The sequence below is a fragment of the Bos mutus genome, chromosome 10 (genome assembly GCF_027580195.1).
Source record: "Bos mutus isolate GX-2022 chromosome 10, NWIPB_WYAK_1.1, whole genome shotgun sequence".
Taxonomy (NCBI): Eukaryota; Metazoa; Chordata; class Mammalia; order Artiodactyla; family Bovidae; genus Bos; species Bos mutus.
The window spans coordinates 62,641,461-62,660,851 of record NC_091626.1 but is presented as its reverse complement, the minus strand read 5'-3'; the positions used below and the strand labels follow the sequence as shown (position 1 = coordinate 62,660,851).

The 19,391-nt window shown below is 41.7% G+C and overlaps 2 protein-coding genes across 6 annotated transcripts in view; both read right to left on the bottom strand.

The window, feature by feature from the left end:
* ZNF609 (zinc finger protein 609) overlaps positions 1-7,558 on the bottom strand; it is a 201,647-nt gene extending 194,089 nt beyond the window's left edge. For 4 of the 5 annotated variants that reach the window (XM_070378068.1, XM_070378069.1, XM_070378070.1 and 1 more), the window contains exon 1: positions 7,402-7,558. The gene's annotated coding sequence lies outside the window, so the exon portion shown is untranslated. The remainder of the gene's footprint in view (positions 1-7,401) is intronic. The other variant, XM_070378072.1, reaches the window with a different exon arrangement.
* Positions 7,559-12,786: 5,228 nt separating this feature from the next.
* The window catches only part of TRIP4 (thyroid hormone receptor interactor 4), a 52,122-nt gene continuing 45,517 nt past the window's right edge, over positions 12,787-19,391 (bottom strand). The window contains exons 12-13 of the mRNA XM_005894535.3: positions 19,283-19,388; positions 12,787-13,090 (exon numbers count right to left, since the gene is read on the bottom strand). Coding sequence (XP_005894597.1) covers positions 13,023-13,090; positions 19,283-19,388 — 174 coding nt within the window. The 3' untranslated portion in view covers positions 12,787-13,022. The remainder of the gene's footprint in view (positions 13,091-19,282; positions 19,389-19,391) is intronic.

Here is a 19,391-nt window from a genome sequence, read left to right as displayed (position 1 = left end):
TCATTCAAGTGGAACACTTCCCAAAATAACTTTTAGATTACCTGAGAATTAGTAATGCTCTACAGATGGCTGGGAATAAAGCAGAACACTCTCAGGACTTTTTATGAGTCCAAAATAAACAATAGTTCCGCCCACCACATTTTTCTATTACTGACTGATGGATGTTTTAAGTATAAATTTAAGAACAGTGAATGCTTCTTCCAATGTTCAAAGGTAGATTAAACATGTAATTTTGTTATGTTAACATACACTCTCTCAAAATAAAGAAAGAAAAAACCATCACTCTCTTAACATTCAACAAAAAGCTGCTATTGGAAGTTCCAAATCCAAAAATTAACTGGGAAATGCTGTTTAAAATTCTAACTTGGGGGCTTCACAACTAGGTTATACACTTTTATTCCTTTGCTGCTGCTGCTGCTAAGTCGCTTCAGTCCTTTCCGACTCTGTGTGACCCCATAGATGGCAACCCACCAGGCTCCCCTGTCCCTGGGATTCTCCAGGCAAGAACACTGGTGTGGGTTGCCATTTCCTTCTCCAGTGCACGAAAGTGAAAAGTGAAAGTGAAGTTGCTTAGTCAAGTCCGACTCTTAGCAACATCCATGACCCAATCTTAGCCTACCAGGCTCCTCCATCCGTGGGATTTTCCAGGCAAGAGTACTGGAGTAGGGTGCCACTGCCTTCTCTGATTCCTTTAAACTACTTGAAAGCAAAGACTTCCTAACATCACAGTTAACCCTTGAACACTACAAGTCTGAACTGTGATGTTAGGTCCATGTCTATCTGGATTTTTTTTTTTTTTCAATAAATACACACTATAGTACTGCACAATCAGACGCTGGTTAGAACCTTAGATACTGGAAGGCCAACTACAAAGTTATATGAGGATATTTTTATTTCACTGGGGGTGGGGTACCCCAACCCCTGTGTTGTTCAAGGATCAACTGTACTACCAATTTCAAAGTTCCTAAAGTCACCCATCAGCTTCAAATTGCTCAATCCCTTTTAGGGGGTATTTCAGAGATTCCCCCTTGTTGGTCAAACTGCCGATTTTGCATTCGAGCATTAAAAATAACAATTTTATTTTCTAAACAAAACAGTGGGCAACTTTTATGCAATGCCAAGAAGTTAACTCAAAGCAGGTTTCCCACTAACTGGACAGAAACAGAAAAGTGCCCAATCCTACTTCCAATATCAGTCCCATTTGGCTAAAGATTTCAGATATAAGAGATTTAAAGATCTTAAATCCCTGGCTGAATACACAAAATTACTTCTTATTGATATCAGGTAAATCCTTCTAGGTTTGATTTCCTTTTCCCAAGCTGAGGTTCTTTTTATGCAGCTTTCTGATCCCAACTACTATAGCTGGAGCAAGCTAGAAAAAGATATATTTGAAAAATTGGTGAACCTACAGAATGAGGATACAAGACTCTCCAAAAGAAGACAGCTTAGTGGAAAAAAAAAACCAATATACACATATCAAAGAGAAGTGAGAGTCAAGCCCCTGAAACTAAGATTGCACTTATTTGCCCTTCTAAATACTGACACGATTAAAAAAAAAAGCTTATGTTAATCATTTTGTCCCATTCTTTCATCACAATCTTGATATCGTGTAAAATTCAACACTACACGTAACCTTTAGAGATGATCATGTCTAATGTGCTCATTTTACAGATAAGGAAAAGAAAAACATAGGAGTGACTAGCACAAGGTTACATAGCTTGTGAGAGGCAATACAGTGATCAAAATCTGGGATTTATGGCGCACAATTCTATGCTTTTTCCTTTATGCTTTAAAAAGCCATATTAGCAAACATTTTACACTATTAAATCAGAAAATAAGTAACTGTAACTAAGCCACACAAAAATAAAATTTATCCATATAAAGAGAACAAAGGGTTAGACCAGGAAGTACCCCAAATCAAACAGAAAGACGCAGCATTTGTTCATATAGTACATGCTTTCCTGAGGGCACAACCCGGCACATATTTTCTGAGCCATTTTATTAATTATCACCTGCGGGTATTTGTGTCCTGTGCTTTCATCAAATGAAACTCCTTAAGAGGATGCCACAGTGACTCTGGTAGCAAAGGTTTGAGAAGTGGTAACTTCTGGCACAGATAACTGATGGTACAAAAGGAACCCACATACACACAAGTGGCGCCAGCAATCAAGAAGAGAGGACCGAGTTGAAGAGGGTGGATATTCTGCTGGGAGCAAGTAATCCTGAAAATGAGATAAGAATAAAAATCCAAGAGCAAAGCTGGCCTACTACTAATGACCAGAGAGCACAATAAAAAGAAATCAGTTTCAGAGTTTGCCTGGCATCAGACAGTTCTCACCTGCAAAAGAAAGAAGGAAAAGATTCTTACAGAGACAAAAGAAAGATCACAGGTTTGCTCCTAAGTGATGGATTAGATATGACCTAATAGGTATTTGCCATCTCTTATTTCTGGGACTCTGATCCAAGAACAAACAGCAAGAGAACCATGAAAAATCAGCCCTGTTGGATCTGGAGTTCTGCCTTGACAAGATATAAAGCTCATTCATAGATCTGACTGTGCTCATGAGACTGCAGTTCAACTCCTGCTGCTAGAGCAAGAGGAGGGGGAAGGAAGACAGAAAGGGGTGAGTGGGAAGGAGGTGGAAGATCTGCGTTGTGACTATAATAGCTACAGTAATTAGAGTGTTTCCAAGCTGCTGGAGAAGTCTTCAGAGCAGAGAATGTGGAGGGGCCATGGGGGAGGGGGAAAAACAGGAGGAAGCAAACTACTGAGAATGCTAGGAAAATACATGGTGCTTTGTGAACAGTTTAAAACAAACAAACACCTGTGATGGCTTCATCCAGGGATATAGAGAAGTTTATATTCTTTCCCAGAAGTGAAATTATACAAAGAATGGCTAGGCTGCTACTCAAAGCTAGGTTATGAACTAGGTGTAAACAGATTCTTGCAAATGTCCCTGTCTTTGCAGTGGTCTACCGTTTGCCTCCCTTTTCCCTGAATCAATCAAAAAAATCAATCTATCCATCCATCTATAATATCCAAATCTGTCTCAATCCTTCTAACAGATCTAAGCCTTCACTTCACTTGGAAAACTGATTTCTGAACTCCAAAACAGTTACTATATCGTCTTTCCTGTCAATCAACTGTTAATTAATACCTTGTGAATTCAATTAGGTTGCGCATGCGTGTTTTTCAAGCACTCAGTTTGTCAGCCTAACACAGAAAATGACTGGAGGACACCAGAGAAGTCACAAAATAAACATCAAGATGCTTGTTTATAAATTTTAGGCTCTACAGCACTGCCACTTATAGTGGCATGAACACGTGAAAGAAAAATGAAATCACATTAACAGATGATGATAACCTGGGAGGAAAATCTGGGAATTTGCAGAAAACCTCAAAATAGAAAGTCCTTCTCAAGTTATAGGAAATGCTACCCTTGTTTTTAAGATAAATATTTACTTGAGCTACTTCCTTGACATGATTTAGTCTTCTGGTGATGACTTGATCCTAACAGTGATGTTAAACTCAAAGCCAGAAAAAGAGAGTTATAAAGGTGTTGGGAGAAACTAAAAATGGCAAACTTCATGTGGAGAATTACATTCATAAAATAAAAACACATGTGAAAGTCTTGAGTAAGCCATGTCAGGTAGACTTAACACAAAAAGTCAATTACATCCTCTGCACAAAACCTGCTGGGTATCCTCCCAGTGGGCTAAATCTTTTTCACCACACTAAAAGCAAAGAATTTTCTCCTTCCCTATCCCCCTAATAAACAAGTGCTAGAAACACTGAATTACCATTATTTCCTTCCCATTCACAGGGCATAAAGCCAGAACTCACAGAAATACAATAGGGCCGTTTAGGACCACATCTAAGGCATGCTACTCAGTAATCTACAAGAAATACAGAGAAGGAAGAATCTCTTCCCTTTATTTCATTATCGCCTCACTAACACACCAGCATCAGGCATTAAGAAATGTGAAAGAAGAATTTCATACATATGAACTGAACCTAAACCACGGAAGACCAAGTATTTTCTTGTCACTGTGGCATGTGATTCTTTAACCACCTGCTCAATAATCCCTCTTCAGCTGCACAGCTGCTGCCAATTCCACATGCCCAGCCAGGCAGGTGCTTTGGTGAATTACCTGTTCCCTAGTGAAAAGAGCCCTTCACTGACTCTTAGTGGGCCCAGAACATGCCAATCAGCATTGCCTGTCTTCATTTTGTCTGTCACAGCCAACTTTTATGAGATATCACAAAGGTATATTTAGTCACTATGTGATTTTGTATTTTGCAAGTTTTTTTTTTTAAAGGAAACTGATTTTTAAAAATCAGGCAGAAGTGAGAATTCAGCTGCTTAAAACAAAATTTGCCACACAACATAAGGCTGCCTCATTTCTGAGTGGCCCCATCTGTCTGGCAGTATTCCCATTCACGACCAGTTTCCACAAGGGAAATAACAATTGCTTAGGTACCTATGATCAGGAGAAAGTGGCACTAGAAGGTTCTATTGTGCCTGGCAGTAATAAGAGAGAAAGCAGAGAACTTCTGGAGACCACACATCATTCCTGTACTTGTTAAGTCTCCATGGCTGAGCCCAGGCAGTGGTATTCTGAGTCAAATAAGTAAGGAGTGGCACTTCCACTTGACAGAGCAATCAGTAAACCCCTCAACAAATTATCCTGTTCCAGTCATTTAGCTGCTATATGCTAATTGCAACATAATTACTACCAGAAGCCAAAATTATGCTTCCATATCCTCACACAAAATAAGCACTAATCTGTCCAGCTATCTAGACCTCTCACAAGGAAACATTTTCTAACAAGAAGCTGGGGGAGCGGTGTGGAAATCCAAAGTGTTCTCTGAAAGATGGTCACAATCAGAAGACTTGTAAGTTTCCTTGTGGCAAGGGCCCAATTCTGAAACCACTAAATCTAATCAGGACAAATTTAATCTGAGGCTTCTGCCTTCACTGTCACCTGACAGGATTCAGAAATGAAAGTCAACAGCCCAAGAGCAAAAAGTTTTGGATTCAGTTTAGCTGACTTAGGGACCTAGGACACACAGTTGGAAACAGTCTAAAGACAGTCACCACCTCTAGCAAGGCCTTAAGACACTTTTGTCACCAAGAAATAGAAAGGTCAGAACAACCTGTTCCCTCCTAACAAAGCCTAACACCTCAGCAGCAAGCCGTCATTTTCAAGAAACTCGTTGAAATAAAGAGAAAAGGGAGGCAACGTCGTCAGACTGAGGGCCTCGGAAAGACCCTTACCACAACCAAAGGCTCAGGTTCCTCTTCAATGACACCCAATAGGAAATGGCTGGCTATTGTGGACCACGTATGTTGTGTACAACTGTCCTCTCACAATGACAATTGATTTCTAATCTCTTTTCAAAGAAAAGTTTTCTTTAAAGTCCTAAAGGGAAGCCTCATTTCTAGTCCCTAGTTATTGTTTACCCAACTAACAGTACCGAAGTACCCAACTAGTAGTACTATTTGGGCATTTCTATGAGGTAAATACAAGGATAGGGTTTCTTCTAGCTTGTTCTCATCCTTCTCTCATTAATAACTCCCAAGATCTCAAATTTTTTTGTTACTCTGGCAAATTTCTCCCTAACACAAACACACATATGGATTTTCTGTACAATGAGCAAGTCACATCCTTTCATGAGAATTAAAGATAAAAAGGAAAGTTATTTTGGTTCCCCCAGCTCTTGCCCAGATAGGCAAATTCTGTGGGGTTTTTTGTTGTGCAATTATTCTGACCAGGAAGTCCCCACTAAAAAGGTGCTTGATCCGTGACTCCCTATCTTAACCCTGCTCAGGTTTTTAGTGGTATTCCTAAACAAATAAACAAACATCTTTGTAGGAGTGTCCCATCTCTATAAAAAGGATTAAATTGGCTGGCTTGAACTAGCTTAGAGTCTTTTTCCTTAGAAGTCTGACACAAATCTCAGGATTGAGTCTTCCAGCCACTATTTCTCCTCAACTTAGTACAGGCTAGCCAAAGAGGCAGGCACAACATGGCTGGCATTCCCTATTCTTCTGAAAAATGTGTGCCAATGAGCTCTGCATTGTTCCTCACTCAAAAAGAAGAGCCTTTCTGTCTGGCCTCCTCCAATGGCAAGCCCCAGTCTGGAAAAGGAAGAAAATGGCACTGAGGAGCCTAGGAGATGGAGCCTATCCAAAGCTCTCAGACAAGACTTGAACCTATGACCTTCACTGTGTACACAATAGGCGGGTGAGAGGGACCGGTTTATCTCTGCAGCAGCAGTTCTCAGCCCTGGGGTAGCTCTCCCGATAAAATGACACGACTATTGTGTGTGGCAGCAAAACAGTCATCTCCTCACAAGAGCCTAAACCAGCACTCCCTCCCCCAAGACAAAGCAGCAGGGGTGAAATTAACTCAAGGCTGCAGAGCAAAGCCTCACAGAGAAAAGAGAGGCCTGTGGGGGGAGTGGGGACCCTCCTCAACCCCTGGGGCTCTGGACACATGGCTGGAAACAGACAGGCTTTCTCCCCCATCTTTCCCACTCTCATTTAGGTAGGAAGCTGTTTCTTTGAGAATTTAATCATCTGTGATTTGTTCAGAAATATTCCCCCTGAAGGGCTCTGATCTCTCCACCCTGTGTGAGCCTAATTCCTAGAAGCTGAAATGACTGTTTGCTGCTGCCTGTTTCACAAACACACATTAATTGGTCAGATGTGTCTCCTCCTCCTCAACCCCAGAGGGAGGAAGGAGAATCTGAGCAAAGCACAGAGATGATCCAACCGTAATTACACATAAAGGGAAAAGAGGGCAGCACGGGTTTTCCAAACAGGACAGGGTCACAAACCCTCCCGGGGGCACTAGGACAGCAGTTAAGGCCAGGCCCAGGAATCCCTCCATCTTGAAGAAAGGGACAGGAGTAAATGTGACCTGAAGCCTGGAAGGAGCACACACCCACAGCCTACTTACTGCACACTCCCAGCCACCTTGCCCCCCCCCCTCCTGGGCCACGCACACGTCCTGCTCCCAGCCCTTCGCCCTGAACCCCCCTAACTCCCTCACTAGCTCCAGTCGCCCCGGGCCCCCTCAAGATACCCAGACTCGCCTCGGAAACTCTCTGGCCTGTCCCCACAACCTGGCCAGACCCTAATCCCCTCTCGAGCACCCCTATCCTCTGCCTGAACCAGCCCTGGCCACGCTTTGAACTTCACCCTGCGCCCCTCGACGCCCCCTCCCCCAACCAGGCAATGACCCCCTCCCCCCCGGCCCTACACACCTTCTCCTCCCTCCTCCCCGGCCCCCCAACCCCCACTTCCTCCGTCAGACGCCGCTATCCCCGGCCCCCTGAGCGCCGCCGCCTCTCTCCTCCCCCAGCCCCGGCTCCACACAAAGCTCCGGACTCACCGCGCGGCCGGTCCCGGGAGCCGCCACCTCCGCCCGCCTGGGCCCCGGGCCGTAGAGCCGCTGCTGCTACGGGGCCCAGGCCGCCATCCGTTCCCGCGGCCCCTCCCCCCCTCCCCACCCCGCCTCGGCTCCGGCTCTCCGCCCCCTCCTCGCGCCGCTCCGCCCCGCCCGCCGGTGCCGCTGTGTCCGGGGCCGCGGGTCCCTCAGCCGCCGCCACCGCCGCCGCCGCCGCCGCCGCGATCCGGGACAACCAGGGCCGCCCAGAAGACCCGGACACTGGACTACCGGGCCCTCGGATCCGGATCCTTGTGCTGTCTGGAGCCGTAGAGCGCAGAGGAAACCCGGAACCTGGATGGAGGAGCCAAATCCTGGGTCTCGGAACGCGCGGTCACACGGAGCCCGGATTAGAGACTCGGAGCCCGGATTAGAGACTCGGAGCTCTGGGAATGCTGGAAAACCCGGCAAGTCGGTTAAAACAGAGATAAACTCGAAGAAGCCTGGATTGGAGAGCTCAAACCTAACGCTCTATCCTCGTGGAAAGAACTCTCGCTGGACCAGACTTCCTCGCAGAGGTCTCTGGGGAACTATCGTACCTTAAATACGGAAGACACCAGTTCTGTAGGTGTCCAACCATGGGAAGAGCAAAGGGTCTGTCTGAACGTGAACATCACAAAGAACCAGCAAAGCTAATCGTGGTTTCATCCACTTTATCACTTGGTTCAGGAAAGTAGCAACCCCTAATATTTTATCCTTTGTTCTCCAATTTCTTATTTAGGATTACCACTAGTTTTCCTCTCCAAAGCACCCATTTCTAATCCAATATCACCTTTCACCTTGCCACCCCGTATCTCTAAGTCCTACTTTGTCCTTTTCCAACACACCATTCTATTTCTAACGAGTTTAGCTTTTATCTTTTCTTATCTGCCATTCGTCTGATTGCCCAGCACAGGATCTAGTAGGCATTCAGCCCTTCTTTAAGTGAACCCTCCCACCTACCTCTCACTCAGGAACCTCATCATACTCTACACCACCTCTTCTCTAAAACGTCCACTCCCTTTCCTAGCGAGAAGAAATTTATCTTAATTCTCAAGTCTTAGTGTCCTTCCTATGTCCTTGCCATCTTAGTCAGCTCTGCAGTTTTGTTTGGTTGCAGTCTCCAGCACTTGGAATCTTACTTCCCTGACAAGGGATCAAATCCGTGTCCCCTGCGGTGGAAGCTTGGAAGTCCAAACCATTGGACCCCGGGGAAGTCCCAGCTCTGCAGTTTTTATCTTTCCTTTCGCTTACCCTGAGGCATCCTTCAACAGTACCACTCAAGATAGCATGTGATTTGAGGATAAAGGCAGATCATAAAACCCCTTTGCTCTCCATTTCCACATATGCATGCAAAAAGTGTGTGCGTGTGTGTGTCAGGGGGTAATAGCTCAAGATGAACACTAAGCTGCTCTGGCCTAGGAAAAATAATCTCCCCCTGATCCACCCATATTCAGCGTTCTAGGACGGTACAAGAACAAAACTGACCCCAGGTGATGATGTTACAAGTGACGATTCAGCTACTTGCAGGTAGACAAAGAGAAGGGTTAGATTTGAGACAGGTATGACTTAAGAGTTAACACTAAAGTGGCATCTCCTACTAAAGAGCATGCCTCTACCATGGGAAAACACTGAATTGCAAAAATGGGGAACAAAGAAAAGCAAACATTCCTACAGTGAATTTTTAGAGAAATTTCTCAAGCTTAGAAGTACCATTAAAAATTTTCAAGCAATTGAGGCCCTATACAGTAAAAGAATCTTAAGTTTTGACTCCTTATTCCTCTAGACCAGGGTTTGGCAAAATGCGGCTCACAGGACAAATATGTCCCATAAATTAAGAATGGTTTTTACATTTTTGGATGGCTGAAAAATAACCAGAAGACTATTTTGTGATGTGAAAATTAATGTTATTCAAATTTCAGTGTTCATAAATAAAGTTTTAGCGGCTCATAAGCCATGCTCATTCACCCATGTATTATCTATGGATTCATTTCACTTGCACTACAATAGCAAAGTTGAATAGTTGTAACAAGGACCGTATAACCTGAGAAGCCTAAAATACTTGCGTCTGGCTCTTTATAATAAGAGAAAGTGTGCTGACCCCTACTCCAAACAAGGACTGTCTGATAGAACTTTGGGCAATGATGGAATTATTCTATACTTGTGCTGCCCAATTCAGAAGTCATTAGCTACATGTAGCTATGTGAACACTTGAAATATGGTACTGTGACTGAAGAACTGAATTCTTAATTTCACTTAAATAATCACATGTAGCTACTATATTAGGCAGTACAGCTCTAGACGCTTCTCAGATCTTCCGTACTGACATTTTTTACCCCTTGATCCAACATCTCACTCCCTTCCTGTGACACATCTACACCTTCTCAGTCACCATCTCCACCTCACCTTATCTACCAGACTCTGAGTCAAGGTACGGTATTTACTAGGTTTTTGTTCTAGACTCTACATTGTCACAACAGAAATCTGATCAGTCTATGAAGTTTCACCCCATGAATTAATCCACATTATGTGTACAAACATGAATGGACACACATTTACACAAGTTTCTTCGTGTGAGAGGGTGGCACTGTGGCCATGTTCTTTCTTCTCTGCCTGAGAGAAGTAGAAAGCCCTCCGCATGCTAGATCCCTTGATGCTGCTGGAGCCTGTGATATGGATCACCTCCCTCCAAACACATTCACAGAAGCTGACAACAGCAGATGTGCACTTGCTATTTGAATCTCAAGGGAAAAAAAAAAAACAACCTTCACCACAGGACTTTCTTTCCTCCCCCCAGGCCTAATAAACTGAAGTTAGCTGATTTCTCTAGTTTAATAGATGCTTGCTTTTTTACTGGCCTTTTCTAACTGGGCAAGAGAACAACCCCAATACTGTCTCAGTCTTGGCTAGGAGCTCTAGCAAAGGCATTAAAACACACACACACACAAATTTAGCAAATGAAATGAAATCCACATAAACGGGCTTTAGTAGAGACAGTAGTTAAAATGGAAAGAGATTAGGAGCTATAACTCATAAAGAGCCATAACTTTATAATTATTTATAAAAGCAATCTTTAAAGTCTGAAATTTTTACACCTACTCCCTACGGAAAAAAAGGGTTTCTGTAAACTTCCGGCTTTAAAAAAAAAAAGGAGGGAGGACACCTAGTTTTCTTTCTCTAGATTAGCTATAGCAAGTAAACCATCATCCCACCCCCACCTCCCAGCCCCCACTCCATTCTAAACATCTGTCTGCATGGCCAAAGCCTTCTAAATCCTGACAGAGGAAAGTCTCCAGTTTTATATATATCCTACTTTGAGCTTATATAATTGAGACTGTGTCCTGCCTAGAAAAACAAAAACAAAAAAGCTGAATCCTTTAGTAACTGTATAAACTGACAGCCATTGAACCCAACCATCCAAAAGAGAGTAAGATCTTTAACCTGTACAAGAAAACCAGCTCAGAAATGTGGACCTTCCCTCAGGCCAAGGTGTTCCAGAGTAACAGGGTCAGTGCAAAGTGTTGTAAAGTACTGACAGGCTATTCCTGGGCGAGTTTGTACTCAGGCTGCTAAGAATTTCCACTAGACTTTAAATTATGCTATTCATCACTGAGCAACTGAGGGCCATCTACCCCCAAGTCTCTCCCACACTTCCTCCCTGGTGTCTCCACAAATAAAAGAGAGACCTTATACCACCACCATGTGAACTGAAGGGAGGCTTTCACAGGCTGACCGTGAAAAGGAGAAGTTTCCAAGTTACTCCGCCGTTTACTCCTGTGGCTCCAGCTGCGTATTCTGGATGCTGAGGTTGGGTTCTCAAACTTATGAAGTTCTTGTAAACTCTCTTATCACAGCACACAAAATGGTTGCATAACCTGAACTCTTGCATCTCCTGATGTTTTTCTTTAGGCATGCACCCACAATCTATCCAGGTGGAAAAAATCAATCCATACTCTGTGCTCAGGCTGTCGTTCAAATAAAAAGGCATAAAGAAAAACTTTTTTTTTTGCTCCCTGGGCTCTTCACTTCCTGCTTTTCAATTTTATTTTGGTATTAAAACAAACAAACAAAAAACCAGACAATTCCAGCACAGAATTCAAGTTGTTACTGCTTAGTAAACTAGTAACTGCATAGTGAACCTACTATGGCTTCATTAATAGTACTAGGGTCTGTAGAAGGCCAGAGAGAGACTTTTTTCCCCCTAAAGAAGTGCCATTAGTGTCCTTTCCACTTTCTCTACACAAGTTGAACAGGAAAAAAAAAAAAGAATACAGCATGTCTGCATCACCAGAACAAGAATCTGGTGGGTTTTCCCTGGGAATCCAGGGTGATCAGTCCACCACAAAACCAATGCCCAGAGCCATGCAACAAGCAGGGTTCACAGTTGAGTGAACATCAATACATAAGTGGAGGAATTTCAATGCAAATAAACGCTGAATATGAAGGATTAAAGAAAGGGGAAATTAATCTTTTTCATAACACAGGGCACTTTTTTTTTTCTCTCCCTTGTGCTCTCTTTTTTAAGTCATGCACACAACTGCTGGAGGGAATCCAACTTCCCCAGTGTGGTAGTGCTGCTTTATAAAAAGCAGAACATACACACTGAAGACCATGAATTTCCTGATGCCAGCAACTGAGATTCTGACAGCTCTTCTGAACAGCCTCAGAAAAAAAAGTACTTCACTAAGTGGGACCAGAATGACTAGTAAAAAGTCTCATTTCAAACCAACCTATTTTTTCAAAACTCATAGCTTCCTGGGGTATGCCTTAACGGGCTTGGTTTCAGCATTTTGGGGTTATCTAGATGCATTTATTGAATGGATTTTATTTTTGTTTGTTTCTAACTGCTCCAGCCAAATGATACTCTTGCAATACCAACAAAATAAACAGCGCCGTTTCATGCTGCTTTACCAGGTGCCTCCATCTCGTCCCAGCCTGATCCTCTCATGTCCGAATGTCTCAAACCAAAGAACAAAGTGGCAGCACCTCTTCAGGTTACACCCCCACCCCAGCCCCGCCTGCCCCCCAAAAATCTGCCAACGAAGTACTCAGTTTTTGAACACTATTCATTTGAAGAGATGCTGGACTAGAGCAGCAAACCTGTTTAGTTTGGGGACTTTTTGTTCCCATCACTTGTTTGTATTAAACATAGAATTCCTCAAACATCCTAACACTCCACCAAGTTATCACTTTGGGGGAAAAAAACACTTTAAAATTCAAGTGGTCCCTTAAAATATTGTTAACCTAGGTTAAGAATTTCCCTAACTAAAATAAATCCAAGCCTCAGAGAGGAAATTTCCAACTTGGTCCATTTTCTTCTGTATCATTCTAAGAAAAATGTCAAAGATTGAGAATTTTTAAAATAAGTTTTTATAAATAATGTATCCAAAGATTTTTGACCCACTACATACAGTAAGAATCTCGTTAAGAAAAATATACAGATTTTGATAAGAGTTTAAATTCTGAGAGGAAGTTTAAAGCCTGATGCCAAGTCCTTAGATTGCTACTGCTTCAATTTCAAAAGACCAGTGGACAGAAATTTTAGTACACAGAACTCCACTATGCTGTAGAGTTCCTTTTTTCCTGGGTCAGCCAGCTTTATTCTGCTTCATTAACCCCTTCTTTGCTCCTTGATGGATTTTGGAATCCAGTTTCCCTGTAAGGGAGAAAAAGAAGCCTCGTTATTTATTTTTTATATTTGCAATGCAAATCTTTCATGGCCTCTCAGGTCTTCTGGTTACTGTGTTCCTGTCACATTCAATTATCTTGCTCCAGGACTCAGACACTTTCAAACTTCAGAGTTTCATTCTGTAAGAATGAGGAAGCAGTGGGAACACTGTCCAGGGACACACAAGCGTCTGCACACCAACACAATGAGCATTCACAGCAAGAATTGAAGGAGTTAGTATTTCTAATTCTGTAGTTACTAGGGGGGAAAAAAAAAAAACACACGTTTTCCGGAGTGTCTGATACTAAGGCAAGTTTTTAAAGAATACAAACATAATGATAAAGGAAGACATTTCACACAGTGGGAAACTCATTCCTCTGACCTGTTAACTGGCTGAGCATAATGCATGAATCTCCCTCACAGTGAGAAAAGCAATTCAATTCACTCCTTTGCTGCCTCAGACTTAATAGGGGGAGTGACTTGAAACAGTGAGGTAGAATCCACATGAATGCTTTTCTGACAAAGGGGCCCTATCACCAGCTAAGAAGGGCAAAGGTCATGGGCTGTATGACTCCTCTAAGTGTTAAAGTTAGAAAACAAGCAACATTCCTGTCCCAGGTGACCCTAATGAGAGGTATTCCACAGATGTGGTCTCCGACCTCTGACTTCTCAGATCTACCAGGATAAAGGTCAGTTCAGTGGTAGCCGCCTTAAGAAATATCCATCTCAGGAAGAACTTAACAGAGTTCCTGTCTGTCTGGCCTGAGAACAGAGCTGGCAGGTGACTTTCTCCCACAAAAAGTCTTATTTAACTCAATAGAGATGCTGATGCTGGAAAGAGAAATAGTTCAGTTCAGCCTTGGCAGTAAACAAACAAGCAAACACCAAAACAAAAGCAGCTGGGTGTACTACAGCCCTATACCCACAACCCCGGCCCCTTGCACTCTATCCTTTTCATTTGCCGCAGTAATCAGGTGCAAGAGAGCAAGCACTGGACAAGAAGTCAAGGGACCCAGGTTCCAGTCCTTCTTTGTCTGATACAAACAAGTCATCTGATCTGTCTGGACTTCAGTATCCTCATTTGTCCAACCAAGATAAGAATTCATGTCCTGAATACTGCACAAAGAGAGTATGAAAAAAAAAATTACTTCAATTTAATAAGTTTCCTCCCTGTTTTCTTAATTTTTCTCTTCTTCCTCATCTGTCCAGGGCTACACCTGCCTTTGGAATAACATTACTTCCTTTTCTGGGCTTCCTTAGAAACCATCATTTAATGAGACCCTAAATGATGTCCACAACAATCACAATGATGCTGATTTTAATTTGGGCTTTAGAAACATAAGAGTATTCCCAGGGACTTGGGAGTTCTTTCATCCCCCAGGCTGCCTTGCTGGAAATCCAAACATGTGCCAGCAATCTGGCAAAAAGCCCTGTTATGAGGCAAATTTGCCTTTGTATCCCTAAGACTACCATAGTGACCGCCAAATGGTAGGTGCTCAATAAATGAATTAAAGAAAGCAGGCACTGCAAATTTCAGAACCTTTACTGTAAAGATTTGGGAACTACTAAGTAACCAAAAATAGCAGATATCAGATAAACATAAAAGAGTTCTCATTGTAAAGGTGGTGGTACCCAGAGGTACGAAGAAGTACTGCCTCTCACTGAACTTTTTAGAACAAGTTAGGACAGAATTTAGAATTCCATCTAGGACTCCAGACTTCTAGTTCTCTGCACTGAGTAAGTTAGAAGACGCAGGTCCCAGTTTTAGTTCTCAGACTACCTATCTGTATGACCTTGAGGAAGTCACCTAGTCACTCTTATCCTCAACTTTTTCAATACTGTGAGGAAACTGGACTACACAGCACTGAAGGCCCTTTGCAGCTCTATGATACTTTGGCCTAAAAATGAAATGTAAATGGGAATACTTTGTTTCTGAGGCAATGTGATAAAAGTGAGAAAAGCAGGAAATCTAGAGGTAGAAAGACCTGAGCAAAATACAACTTCTGTAAACCTGTTCACTCAACTATAAAATGAAAGGAAGAAAAAATTTCTACTAACTTACAAAGTTGCTGAGAGGATTACAGCCAATACTAAGTGCTTTTCTGAATACGAAGCGCCATACCAAGTATTTTATATACACTAAATCATTTAATCAAAGCAATTGAAATAAAATACATTCAAGTGCTTCATAAGTTCAGAGGTCTCTGAAAAATTAACAGTAGTTGTATTATTTATGCTAAGCCTTGGGAGTTGTGTTTCGTAGCTATGATCTCAGTTGTACTTTTAATTTACCAAATTTACCAGCATCTCTAGGCAAGACTTTTAACTATTTATTTCAGGCTCCTCTTATTAAAAAAAAGAGAGAGACATTACTTTCTTCACATTCTCAAGGCTTTCCTGTATAATATCCCAAATATTGTTTTCATAAAACTCCAGTCTGATTGTGAAAGCCCTCAAGTGAGAACAGCTCAGATAAGATCAACCCATTGGAGGAAAGCACTCAATGGTAGGCAAACTAATCTCTGGCTTCAATGATGATGTCATAAAATGGAAAACTGATAGGAGAAAAGAGATAGAAAGGAAGAAGGATTTCCAGGGCACTCCCATGGATTCAGAAGTGTTTCATCCCCTTTTCATCCCCTAGGCTAATCTAAGAAAACCATACATGTGCCAGCAATCTGTGAGCTCCTTACAACTAAAAACTTCTTTGCATTCCTAACATAGTGACTACCAGTAGTGGCAATCCTTAGGTCAGCTGGGCAATGAAGGCCAGGACCTGGGATTCCTTGCACGGAGAAGCAGTTATTGTGGATGCCCTCTGAACTCTGAGTTCTAGGTTAGCCTGTTTTTTTAAGATTTGGGATCTGGACAGTTAACTACAGTAATATACAGTATACTCTCTTAAAAGCAGAGTGATAATGCTTAGTTTCTGTATTTCCCCAATATTTTTACATTTAGTACGCACAGCATTTCAGTGTTAAACCACATCCTCAATCATGGTGCCTAAAAGAAAATCAAATGCATATGCAGCAGACGGGGGAGAAGTTAAAAGGGAAAAAACTATTTGCCATCAATCGATAGAACTCTCATAGGGATTTTCACAAGCTTTGCATATGATATAAGGCAGAATTTGCATGAATTTAAAGCATGTAGTTCATTTAAAGTAAAAAAATTTCCTTCATCTCTTTGAGCATTCAACCTACATATTCTACTATACTTAACTATTTTGCATTTCTTAATTTGAGCAGACACATAGCCAAGTGATTTCATATTGTGCACTGTTTTGTGAATTATTTTAACTTCAAGAAGCACAATTATCCTCAGGTCAAGCAAACTCAAGTTTACATGTCCAAATAAATAAATAAAAATATATGCTTTTAATTTAAACCACACACACACACACACACACACAATACAACATGTAAATAAGTTATATTGTAGAAGTTTATTTGCAAGTCAGAAGTTTGCAACTTAAGATAAATTTCTCATAGAACTAATCTATGAAGAGTGGCTAAATTCCTAAGCTATCACACAAGAAAAAACATTTAAGGCACAGAATTGTAACTGGACTACTAATATTATTAATACCATGGAAGTTAACCACTTCATGTAACAATACTCTAAGAAGAAAATGTGAAGCATTCCAAATTAAGAGCCAAGTATGTATTTTTCCCTATGGCAGTGGGATTAAGGACTTTTCCAGCTGTGAACTACTGGAGGTGGGCTTCTATGGCCTAAGGGAAGGAAGTTCTGACAAAGTGTTAAGCTTTTTAAAGATAGTGAAGATGAATGAAGGATCAAGGAATGAAGACTTGGAGGGAATGAAAACTTTACACCAGACTAAATCCTCTGGCTTGCTCCCTCTCAACAGAAAATTTTTTTCTGAAACACGGGGATTGGTCATTCTATTCTTGCCCCACACCCCACTCACCCCCTTCACCTACTGTTTCTGACCCATGTTTTACCTTGCCTGGTCTACCATGGGAAAAGCTGCAGTCTCAGAGTTTTTTCCAGCCCTGCTGTCCCTGAAGCACACAGCCCATTTTGACTTTTTTAAAGCTTTTAACCAATAGAAGCAATAGGGAAAAACTTTCTCTTAAGATTACCACTCACTCCAACCCCTATTAAACCTTGTGGATAAAAACCAAGGTCATATATGTGCTGAAGGTGAGTCTCTGAGATGAGAAAGTGCTGAAGTAAAACATTTCAGAGAAATATATAAACTCTGTTTCCACAGAACATTTTCTCACAAGAGTTTAAGCAGCAGATGAGAACCAAGATAGGGAGGAAGCTCTGAAAAGGTAACTGGAACTAAAGATCAAATAGCAGTGGGTCTGGGAGAGAAGGCTGACCACCAGTGTTGTCCTTAGGGCCTACGGGAAGGCAAGAACAGAGTAGAGTAGGAAGGGGTATAATTTCACAACTTAAAAAGGAGAAAAAAAGGAAGATTTAAATCCTAAATAGTTAAGAAGAAAGAAAAAGAATTTCCAGGGCCGTTTGGCTAACAGTGCAGGTAAAGTATGTAGTAAATAATCTGTGTAAGTCAAGGGCAACTTATGTTCATATTTTCTGACTTGCAGGAAATCTCAAGAGTGTATTTCATAAATCATCAGAGTTGCCTGAATTTTGGAGGGAATATACATTCATCTAAATTCATACTCCAAGCATTTCATTTTGTGCCTCAAAGCAGTATTATCCATTGTGTAGTCAGCTAACCAAGAGCATTACTAATACTTGAGAGAGGGCCCAGGAATCTGTGTTTTAACAGCTCTGTAGGTGATTTTTATTTACACTACCCTCTGAGAATTACTTCTCCATAGAACAGATTTATAAAATAGTTGGTCCCCAGGCACAAAGTTTTCCCAGTAGTCATGTATGGATGTGAGAGTTGGACTATAAAGAAAGCTGAGCGCCGAAAAATTGGTGCTTTTGAACTACGGTGTTGAAGACTCTTGAGAGTCCCTTGGACTGCAAGGAGATTCAACCAGTTCATCCTAAAGGAGATCAGTCCTGGGTGTTCATTGGAAGGACTGATGTTGAAGCTGAAACTCCAATACTTTGGCCACTTTATGCGAAGAGCTGACTCATTTGAAAAGACCCTGATGTTGAGAAAGATTGAAGGCAGGAGGAGAAGGGGACAACAGAGGATGAGATGGCTGAATGGCATCACCGACTCAATGGACATGAGTTTGGGTAAACTCCGGGAGTTGGTGCTGGACAGCGAGGCCTGGCGTGCTGTGGTTCATGGGGTCGCAAAGAGTTGGACACGACTGAGCGACTGAACTGAACTGAACTGAGGCACAGGGTCAGGTATCCCTGTGCACAGCTGACAACAATGCATGCCCTAGGAGCATCCAATTCACACAATGGGAGAGCAATGTCACAAAGGCACAGAACAGTAACTGATATAAGCAAGCAAATAGGAGAGCTGTTCATGCTGTGTTTAAAAGTAAGTAAGAAAGAGAGAACACCATTCTGCGTTTCTTGAGATTGCTTGGAAATAGAAGAACCTGGTGTATGACTAAACAGAGAAGTTGGGAGTTGAAGATGGGGTGGAAGTGGAAAGAATAAAGTCATAAGCACTTCCTAAAGAGTGAACATGCAGAGGGTACTATAATCACAAACACATAAAAGCAAACATTACAGAAAAGAAAACCATCAAGAGGTTTCAAAAAGAGGATGAAAAGCAAGAGGGCTAGAGCAGACCTCTGGGACCAGTAATCAAAGCAATAGTGGGAAGTGGTACCTCCAAAAAGTTAAGTCTTATTCTTGGATTGAATACTGAGGAACAATGGATAAGAACAGTACAGTGGGGCAAATGTACTCTTTTGGCTTACAAGTAGTATTTTAAAGGTAATGGGGTCCTAACTGGAAGTTTATGATTCACTCATATACCAATAATTGTGGATCAAGGTATGCTTCAAAAAGGCTATACTGTAGTTAACCTAACACTAAAGTTATTGACAAAAAGAATTTTTTTAATTAACAGTAACTTTAATATTAAACAGTTGATTAACAGTGTTGTGTTAGTTTCAGGAATATGATAAATAGAATTTTTCTAATTCTTCAAGTATTTGAGATGATATGGAACAGGATAAAAAGAGAAAAAAATTTTAAGCTAAACAAGTGAGATTCAAGATAAAAAGAAAAAAAAATAGACCATCGAAGCTTGTGACTTACAGATTTTTGGATTTCCTTTAATAGGAAACTTCACAATCATTTCCTGGGGATTTGTGCAGATGAAAACAAACGGAGAATCAGATTCTTCTTGACTTATGTCTGGATACTG